The 11,298-nt window shown below is 39.9% G+C and overlaps 1 protein-coding gene across 2 annotated transcripts in view; it reads left to right on the forward strand.

Annotated features, from left to right (window-relative positions):
- Window positions 1-10,701, forward strand: part of ESR1 (estrogen receptor 1) — a 704,728-nt gene extending 694,027 nt beyond the window's left edge. For both annotated transcript variants that reach the window (XM_044291598.1, XM_044291597.1), the window contains exon 9: window positions 6,382-10,701. In XM_044291598.1, the coding sequence (XP_044147533.1) occupies window positions 6,382-6,610 (229 nt within the window). In that variant the 3' untranslated portion in view covers window positions 6,611-10,701. The remainder of the gene's footprint in view (window positions 1-6,381) is intronic.
- The last annotated feature ends 597 nt before the right edge of the window (window positions 10,702-11,298 follow it).

Below are 11,298 nucleotides of genomic sequence, written 5' to 3' on the forward strand. Positions count from 1 at the left end.
CTGCATGTAAGGGCAGCTCTCATCTCACAGTCAATTAGGCAGTTATCGAAAATGTTTTGTTCTTTCCTGATAATTGCCTGCTAAATTAAAAGGACCTCAGCTCTCGCTACATATACGTCCTACTCTGTCTGGGTTTCCAGCATGTTGGCTATAGAGGTTATGCTTTTACAAAATGTGTAGCTCTTGCTGCACATGTTGAGAAGCCCTTGTTGAGGTGCTTTCAGTTTAAAAATGAGCAAGCAGAGAAACCAATGGAAATGGTCTAATGTGTGTTCAGTTGAGCCATAGTTCTTAATGACCCTTAAATAAGTATTTCAGGATTTTAAAGGGGCTAACGCATTACAAATATTTGTTCTCTATCCACAGAATAGGGGAAAAGTGTCTGATCGGCACAGGTCTGATTTATGGGAGCCCCTCTGTTCTTGAAAAATGGGGTCCATGTTCCCCTGTTTGACTCAAGTGGCAGACACCCACATATGAGTCCACTGTTCCATTCAATTTTGTGGGGCTGCCAGAAATAGACAAGCACTTGGCCCCTAATAGCTGAAAGGAGAGGTGGATATGCAAGTTTGTCTGCTGCACCAAACAGGGAAATATAGGCTCCACTCTCAGCAGGGGTCCAACCTATGAACCCTGTGGACAGGGGATACGTTTTTGGAATTGGGAAACCCCTCTAATCTTTATGATCTATCCTCAATAAGCCAATTTCAATATCTGATCGACAAAGGTCCAAGTCACCCAAATCTACCAATTTTTGGCAGGACTAGACAGCTTTCTGATGTATATGTCGTTGTGCTCACTCTCCCCTGACAGCTGATCCTTTGTCATCACAGGAACTAATCAGTGCTGAGCATGTGTATATCAGGGGGAATCGGGAAGAATAGCTACTGGCCATATGAGCATTCAGATGTCAACTATTGAAGGTGTATGAGCAAATTTTTACCTGGATTACCCAGGTTATCCCAGACTGTATTTCTAATCTGTTGGCTTTGATCAACCATATTTTAAGTTACATAGCTAAATTATTAACATATCACATAGATAAAAGCTGGAATTTTTTTACTAGGTACTCCCAGTACGTTTTAATAAACCTCTTAACCAAATCTTAATCACTGGGAGAAAGAGTTCTGATCTGCTCTAATAATAAGACAAACTTGGCAAGGAAATCTAAGTAACATACACTATTACTTGGCCCATACTCATGCTATAAATCTTCTGCCTAAATGAAAAAGCCTGCAGTGAAACAATATGTTTCTTAAAAACTTCCAAAGTATACAAGATGGCATAATCGATAACGATGCAATATTTAGTAACAAATATATATATATATATATATATATATATATATACACAGTACAGACCAAAAGTTTGGACAAACTCATTCCAAGAGTTTTTTTTATTTTCATGACTATGAAAATTGTAGATTCACACTGAAGGCATCAAAACTATGAATTAACACATGTGGAATTATATACATAACAAAAAAGTGTGAAACAACTGAAAATATGTCATATTCTAGGTTATTCAAAGTAGCCACCTTTTGCTTTGATTACTGCTTTGCACACTTTTGGCATTCTCTTGATGAGCTTCAAGAGGTAATCACGGAACAAAAGTTTAAACTGAGAAAATGTACCATTTTAAGGGAAAATATGTTGGATCAGAATTTCATGGTGGCAACAAATCCCCAAAAAGTTGGGACAAGGCCATTTTCACCACTGTGTGGCATCTCCCCTTCTCCTACGCAGCCATGATGTTGTGATTGATGCAGAATGTGGTCTGGTCTTCCCTGAAAGAGATGACGTCTGGATGGGAGCATATGTTGTTCTAGAACCTGAATATATTTTTCTGCATTGATGGTGCCTTTCTAGACATGCAAGCTGCCCATGCCCACGCACTCATGCAACCCCATACCATCGGAGATGCAGGCTTCTGAACTGAGCGTTGATAACAACTTGGGTTGTCCTTGTCCTCTTTAGTCCGGATGAAATGGCGTCCCAGATTTCCAAAAAGAACTTCGAACTGACTCGTCTGACCAGAGAACAGTCTTCCATTTTGCCACACTCCATTTTAAATGATCCCTGGCCCAGTGAAAACGCCTGAGCTTGTGGATCTTGCTTAGAAATGGCTTCTTCTTTGCACTGTAGCGTTTCAGCTGGCACCGGTGGATGGCACGGTGGATTGTGTTCACTGACAATGGTTTCTGGAAGTATTCCTGAGCCCATTCTGTGATTTCCTTTACAGTAGCATTCCTGTTTGTGGTGCAGTGTCTAAGGGCCTGGAGATCACGGGCATCCAGTATGGTTTTACGGCCTTGACCCTTACGCACAGAGATTGTTCCAGATTCTCTGAATCTTCGGATGATGTTATGCACAGTTGATGATGATAGATGCAAAGTCTTTGCAATTTTTCCGCTGGGTAACACCTTTCTGACATTGCTTCACTATCTTTCTGCGCAACATTGTGGGAATTGGTGACCCTCTACCCATCTTGGCTTCTGAGAGACACTGGGTATAAAAAGAGCTTCTCAGAGTGGCAATCATGTTGCCAATTGACCTAATTAGTGTTAATTGGTCCTCCAGCTCTTAGTTATGCTCAAATGTACTTTTTCCAGCCTCTTATTGCTACTTGTCCCAACTTTTTTGGGATTTGTTGACACCGTGAAAATTTGAATCAACATATTTTTCCTTTAAAATTATACATTTACTCGGATTAAACGTTTGATCTGTCATCTACGTTCTATTGCAAATAAAATATTGACATTTGCCATCTCCACATCATTGCAATCAGTTTTTATTTACAATTTGTTTAGTGTCCCAACTTTTTGGGAATCCGGTTTGTATATATACAGGTCCTTCTAAAAAAATTAGCATATTGTGATAAAGTTCATTATTTTCTGTAATGTACTGATAAACATTAGACTTTCATATATTTTAGATTCATTACACACCAACTGAAGTAGTTCAAGCCTTTTATTGTTTTAATATTGATGATTTTGGCATACAGCTCATGAAAACCCAAATTTCCTATCTAAAAAAATTAGCATATTTCATCCGACCAATAAAAGAAAAGTGTTTTTAATACAAAAAAAGTCAACCTTCAAATAATTATGTTCAGTTATGCACTCAATACTTGGTCGGGAATCCTTTTGCAGAAATGACTGCTTCAATGCGGCGTGGCATGGAGGCAATCAGCCTGTGGCACTGCTGAGGTGTTATGGAGGCCCAGGATGCTTCGATAGCGGCCTTAAGCTCATCCAGAGTGTTGGGTCTTGCGTCTCTCAACTTTCTCTTCCCAATATCCCACAGATTCTCTATGGGGTTCAGGTCAGGAGAGTTGGCAGGCCAATTGAGCACAGTAATACCATGGTCAGTAAACCATTTACCAGTGGTTTTGGCACTGTGAGCAGGTGCCAGGTCGTGCTGAAAAATGAAATCTTCATCTCCATAAAGCTTTTCAGCAGATGGAAGCATAAAGTGCTCCAAAATCTCCTGATAGCTAGCTGCATTGACCCTGCCCTTGATAAAACACAGTGGACCGACACCAGCAGCTGACATGGCACCCAAGACCATCACTGACTGTGGGTACTTGACACTGGACTTCAGGCATTTTGGCATTTCCCTCTCCCCAGTCTTCCTTCAGACTCTGGCACCTTGATTTCCGAATGACATGCAAAATTTGCTTTCATCCGAAAAAAAGTACTTTGGACCACTGAGCAACAGTCCAGTGCTGCTTCTCTGTAGCCCAGGTCAGGCGCTTCTGCCGCTGTTTCTGGTTCAAAAGTGGCTTGACCTGGGGAATGCGGCACCTGTAGCCCATTTCCTGCACACGCCTGTACACGGTGGCTCTGGATGTTTCTACTCCAGACTCAGTCCACTGCTTCCGCAGGTCCCCCAAGGTCTGGAATCGGTCCTTCTCCACAATCTTTCTCAGGGTCCGGTCACCTCTTCTCGTTGTGCAGCGTTTTCTGCCACACTTTTTCCTTCCCACAGACTTCCCACTGAGGTGCCTTGATACAGCACTCTGGGAACAGCCTATTCGTTCAGAAATTTCTTTCTGTGTCTTACCCTCTTGCTTGAGGGTGTCAATGATGGCCTTCTGGACAGCAGTCAGGTCGGCAGTCTTACCCATGATTGCGGTTTTGAGTAATGAACCAGGCTGGGAGTTTTTAAAAGCCTCAGGAATCTTTTGCAGGTGTTTAGAGTTAATTAGTTGATTCAGATGATTAGGTTAATAGCTCGTTTAGAGAACCTTTTCATGATATGCTAATTTTTTTAGATAGGAATTTGGGGTTTTCATGAGTTGTATGCCAAAATCATCAATATTAAAACAATAAAAGGCTTGAACTACTTCAGTTGGTGTGTAATGAATCTAAAATATATGAAAGTCTAATGTTTATCAGTACATTACAGAAAATAATGAACTTTATCACAATATGCTAATTTTTTTAGAAGGACCTGTATATATATATATATATATATATATATATATATATATACAGGAGACAGAATATTTGTATATGTGAGAATAGTTTAAGTCAAGTATGAACACACCACATATGTGTGGAAGGCTAAGCCCAACAAAAAATGTTCATTGGTTATTTGTGCTTATATTTGAGAAGTGTTCCCAGTGTTCAATTATTTTAGAGGTCCAAAGCAAACTTACTTTTTTCCCCCGTTCACTTTTGCCAACCTGTATGCTAATTAGTAGCGTTGTTACAGGAAGGGGGGATGGCTGTTTTTCTCAAGGGGTGTCTTCTTCTACCTGACTGAGCTGCCCAATCGCAGCGGAGAGCGTCACATGGAGAAGGTGAGCTTTTTCTCTCCCTGGCTGTGACACTCTCCACTGCAATTGGACAGCTCACAGCCAGAGAGACACATCTAATGTGTGTAGCATCCTCCCAACTCTACATCAGTGCCGGATGTTGAGTGAGATAAGGTTCACACATGTTAAATTTCAACTGCCTGGTCCTTTAGTTTTTGGGACATATAGGTTGCTGACAGAGGTGACTGTTAGTGGCTTTCTTCCCTCTCCCTAATTCACTACATATTGATGCTCGGCCAAGACAAGCATGCTTATGTATGGGAGGTTCGAGGGAGACGGCTGTCAGTTGAACAAGCATTCAGCCAACAGTTATTTTATGTATATGACCAGCTATAACCTCAGTATCAGAGCCAATTTAGGGTATAATAGCACTAGGTTCAGGCACAGTCTCACTTTTTAGGGTGAGCGTCCTGTTTTAGGCAGTGACTCGGGCATAAGGTATAAATAAGGATATTTTTTCTATTCCCCTGTCTGATTTTTTTGACTCATGTACCCTTGGTCCTGTTTCATTTGTATCTTAATTTGTATTTTGCACTGATTATGCAATATATACTTGGTGTTACTTTTAAAGAGCATCTGTCAATAGGGTTGATCCTGCTGACAGATGCTCTTCAATACTTTTATTATGGGTTACGTTCTCAAGGTGGTCATTTTTCTGAATCACTACAGACCAATATAAACAATGAAGTAGCAGCACAAAGTCACTGCTACTTCAAACAGCTGGTCACTGGGAGTGCTGAATGTTGGACCCCCAACAGCCTGCTGTAAGAATAGGCCATCAATCTTAAAAAGCTGTCTGACATAATTTAAAGTTTCAAAGTCATTTCAGAAAACGGTCATGTAAATGCCCCCTTAAAGTGTCTCTCTAGGCAAACACAAAAAATGTAGTCTATGGCCAAAGAGATGGACTTATACATGCTCCTTTAGCTAGTTTACATGAATTGTCCCCTTCTAGGCCACAGCGGAAGACTGTGCTGGTATAAAAGCAGCGGTGCTGTGGTGAGCTGCTTCAGTATAGGTATGAGAGGGCGTTCACATCAGCGTTTCCCTTTGCGTTGTAGCATTCCGTTCAAATGTGATTAAAACAGAAAATAACGGAATTGCTATAATGGAAAGCTAAATGGAACACTTTAAAGGCATTCCATTTGAATCTGTCCTAATAGAGTTCAATAGACAAAAAAAAATAATAACAGAAACCAGCATTTCGTCACAGTTCAGTTTTTTTGCATGAAAACAAAAGTCCTGCAGTCCTGGCTCCCGCATTCCCATTTTCTAGGACCATGGGCATGTTCTCATGTTCAGCTGCAACCAATAACAGTCCAGGGACCGGAACATGGACATGCTGGAGCCAATGTGGAGGACTGAAGCTGCAGAGAGAAGGTAAGAATGAATCTTTTCTTTACAAAGGCAGGCTGCGGGCATCAGATAAAACGTCTATATTCCCAGGGGACTCCTTTAAAGCCAGCAACAGTGACAGACTTTGATTTTCTATTGTTTACCTTTTTTTTCTACTGAAACATTTTCTATACTATAAAAGCACTATTACTTTTATCTTTGCAGCAATAAGGGAATGGAACACCTCTACAGCATGAAGTGCAAAAACGTCGTACCTCTTTATGACTTGTTGCTGGAGATGCTGGATGCACATCAGATGCATACGCCTAAAGACAAATTTGTACCTCAAGAAGAAGACAACCAGAACCCTTTAAATGATGCAACCACTACGTCGCCATGCTTACAGGCCTACTATGTAAATAGAGAGGAAGCGAGTTTGCAGAGTACAGTATGAGAGCGTTTTCTACTTACATTTTTTTAATTAATTGGCCTTTAGTGGCCAAGAAATTCCCAGCAGTATACTACCTATAGTCAGTGTATCACATCAGCCGCAAAAGCTGCATATGTAAACACACTCCGGCATGTATCTATTCCGAATCATTTATAGTGCAGGCCTTCATAGTCGCTTGCTGTGCTTCACAAGGAAGAGGAACCTTTGCTTTAATGGGTTCTATCCAACAAAATCAATATTTTTTGTGATTAGCTTATTCGTAAAGCTGTGCACACATTCATTTCTTCAGCTTGTATTTCCTAAAGTGGAGATAGCATGGACAGCGGCTGACGCATTTCACATCCAGTGTATTGCATAGGCTCACACATACAGTATAAGCTCTTATCAATAAAACATATAGCATTAAGGTATATCATTTACACAACCATCTTATCTACTGTTATGTAAGTGTTTCTAGTTTTCAGTGTTTCTGTAGATATTGATGGCTACTTTTTATGTACTACTGTATATAGGTTCAACCATCCATAATGATTTCTGGATCTTTGACTAACAAGTTTGCCATCTTGCAATGAAAATACAGTATATTCTTGAGAGTACACATGGTGCCTAAGATACAATGAGAACATTTTTGTGTAGTCCTCAAGGGCTTGAAATCATTAGTTTTGACCATCACTAGTGGGTCACCATGGCCATGATCCCAACTACTTTTATTAATCTTACAGTTTTTTAAAACAAATCCTATTCTTTCTTTTTCTTTGCACTGTTTTATAACACGAATCTAAACATGTGTGGCCTTAACTCTGACAGATCTACTTCATTTTACAGTTTCAGTTGCTGCCAATTGTAGACCTTACCAGTGGTTGTGTCCAGCACTATGCACCGCTCATATGATATGTAACACTGAAAAAAAAAGTAATGAAACACAACAGCCTAGCAAGTGATCAGATTTGTTGTTATAGGTGAAAAGTTCACTTTCATTTGAGATAGAATAAGCAAATTGATATCATGTTTGGTGTTTGCGTTTGGGGAATTAAAAAGAAAAATGGACTTATGGACTTGGACATTGAAGTTTATGGGTTGACCAAGTTTAATAGATTAATGAAGAATCAGTAAAGCAATTTTAATTGTTGTCATACTAGCCTGGAAAACCACAGCATGGCAGTTGACAACTTGGGTTATAGATTATAAATGTACATCACAGTGTATCTATAGATCCCAAAGTATTTACCATAGTCAAATCTAATTTAATATGAAATGATTGTATAGCTGATTGTTGGCCTAGTATTGATCAATTGTCCAAACTATGTGCTCTCATAACTATATATAACTGTGGAATAGTGTACCTTAATAATTCATCAGTGAATTGTAATGATCCTGTTGTATTTCTCTACTTTTAATCCTCGATCTGCCACAACATGAGTACTATAGTATACACTGTTCCATACACCCTGAAATGTTCCACAACTAGGACACCTTGATTGAAATCATGTTATCCATTTATTAAAGATATATTTAATGTTATATGTGATTGATTATTATAGAGTGATTATGTCCTCTGTAAAGATTTAACCAGTAATCTAGAGATTGGGTCAAGGAAGTGAGGATGATGTTTTCTTCTATCAGCCGACATGACCAGTTCGGCAGCACAGACACCCTGTTTATCTGTTGGTTCTTTGAAATCATCAACTGAAACATCAAGGTTGATTTGAGATCTCTCACCCATCATCCAGACCCACAATGTAAAATTATGGGTAGAGTTACCCACTATCTCTAATGCCCAAGCTTCATTTGTGGCCAACTGTAGAATGATTCGCAGAGAAGGTCCAGTCTTTGTCTGTGATCTGTTGAAATGATAACTAATGGTGCAGGAGAAAATCAGCGGTTACTAACTATAACCAAAGGGAATTTTCTATTTTGAGTGTCGTTTAGAATCTCAATAGTGGGAATTAATTATGTCCCTAATTGTGATTTAGCTATGCACCTTATATATGCTATCAGTGGTGTATCCATTGCACTATTATTAAAGCATAGGTGAAGTTGACATTAACTTGATGCTGCTTAATTCCAGTGGGGAGAGGCACGAATTTCTGGGGACAGTAACTGAACCTGGCCCAGCTCGAAAAAAAACACATTTCAATAATCCATGACACTAGGTCTCCCCTGAACTATCACCACCTAAAAGAATCATATACTCATCATATGCTATGAATATTGTAACTAAACTACTGTATTATTAATGCAACCTTGCACTATCAGTGAATGTAAAATTAGTACTAGAAGAAATGGGGGTTGATGCCCTGCAAATGCACTACCTTATCATAATAGATTAAATTATGAACTTTTTATTTGTCAACAATAAAGGGGTGGATGTCCATTATGTGTTTTTTGCACATAAATCAGCAAAATTGGATTGTACATGATCCAACTACTATGCAACAGTAAAAATGATATTAGGAAAATTTTAGATTTTGTGCAGGAAAGGGTGGTTTTTCAGCCCCCCCCCCCCCCCCCCTTCCCCCAGACACACACACACACATACAGTACCTGTAAAGTAAAGCTTACTTACCTGCTTCTGGAGCTGTCTCCCCACTGCTTCTCCTCCAGACTTGCCATGTTCTGCTGGGCTCCCTCGCTATAAACATCCAGATTCCCTTGCGTCTTCTGACCATTTGTCTTGATGTCAGGGAAGCCGGTCACTGCCACAGCCTGTGATTGGCTGCAGGCGGCTTCAAACCGGATGTTTTCAGCGATGGCGCCCAACTGAGCATCTCAGGTCAGGAGGAGAAGGAGCTTGTTGAACACCCCTCCCCCCCCCCCCCCATTCTTGCACAACCCCTTTAAACCCTTATACTATTCTTTGGGGATTCAAATCTGCATTCCATACCACACCCTTGAAATCTTACAAGGCATTGCATAGACTCTCTTAGGGTCTGTAGTGATTAGTTTCTATTTATGCTCATGTAGCATCTCTAAGTTTGTCACCTAACTCCAAAGTTTGTCACCAAAACCAAAGTTTGTTTTGAGGAAGCTCCATGCACATGGCAAAAACATGGTGAAAGACTTCTGTAGCCTTTGTATGAAGTCTAAAGCATATGCTTCATTTGTTTGCAATTGTCTATAATGTAATTGTATTGCACTACTCGATAACCACAGGAACTTGTGAACTGAGCCAATATCAGCCCTCAAAACTTTTCTGAATTTTCAGCTTTCTAAACGTGGCTAGCTATAAGTTAGCAATCAGTGAACCAGCAAACAAATGATGTATGATTTACATTTACATATATAATATTTTCTATATTATCACATAGTCATATCTATAAGCATGGTTGATAGTACAAAAAAAGCACCTTTTGTAACTGAGATGGGTTTTTCATCCCATTAGACGATTGAATGTATTTCTTATACGGTGTCACATAATTTCTATAAACCAAAACTATAGGTATTGATTGAATGTTGCATGTGCAAGTATTTGTACCTTTTAATTTTACTTTATAAGTTTAAAGCGTAAAAAAAAAAAGATAAAAAGATAAAGATAAACTTGTCTTCAAAAGAGGTTTAGATTACTTTTAATATGATTTGTTTTACTTAAAGGGGTTTTGCCACTTCCGCAAATAGCATTTATTATGCAGAGAAAGTTTCCATGGTAACGACCACCCTGCAGTCCAGCAGCATGGCTATGCTTGTACACTATAGAAATAAGTACCAGCTTACGTGCGGTCCCAAAGTCCCGGCCACCAGATAGGCTGGCATTTTCTTTTTATAGTGTGCGAGCACGAGCACCACTGCTGGATTACAGGGTGGTTGTAACCATGGAAACAAGCAATGTGATTGAAAAATGAATCCAGCCAGCGAAGGAAGCAATATGGACAATCACAATACATTAATAAGTGCCTTGTATTAACCTTCTCTACATGATAAATGCCTCTTGCTGAAGTGAGACCTCCCCCGGTCAACAATCAGTGATTGAGAGCTATGTACATATGTATACACATTTAGGCCTCATGCACACATTTTTTACGGATCAAATGTGGACCCATTCATTTCTATGGGGCTGCAAAAAAATGTAGACAGCACATGAATGTTATATGTGTGCTGTCCGCATCCATTTATCATGTAGAGAAGGTTAATACAAGGCACTTACTAATGTATTGTTATTATCCATATTGCTTCCTTTGCTGGCTTGGTTCATTTTTCCATTACATTATACACTGCCCGTTTCCATGGTTACAACCACCCTGTAATCCAGCAGGAGTGCTCATGCTTGTACACTATAAGACAAAATGCCAGCCTCTTTGGAAGCCGGGACCGTGGGAGCTCACATAGGCTGGTGCTTTCTTCTATAGTGTACAAGCACAGCCATACTTCTGGACTGAAGGGTGGTCGTAACCATGGAAACTTTCTCTGCATAATAAATGCTATTTGCTGAAGTGGCAAAACCCTTTAAGAATTATGGAATTCATTTATGATTCTGATTTCTTTATCCCTTTTTAAAGGGGTTGTCCGGGTTCAGAGCTGATACCGGACATAACCCCATTTTCACCCCTCCAGCCCCTCTCACATGCTCCAGTACTCTCCCTTGTCCTGCGCTGGATCGTGCAGGGCACAGGCTTCTTTCACCTAGCAGTGTCCTAGCAGGATCACGAAATGTCGCAAATTTAACTAAATGTCACAGAAAGTGTTGCAGTTGCCAT

This window comes from Bufo gargarizans, chromosome 4, assembly GCF_014858855.1.
Source record: "Bufo gargarizans isolate SCDJY-AF-19 chromosome 4, ASM1485885v1, whole genome shotgun sequence".
In the NCBI taxonomy this organism is placed as follows: Eukaryota; Metazoa; Chordata; class Amphibia; order Anura; family Bufonidae; genus Bufo; species Bufo gargarizans.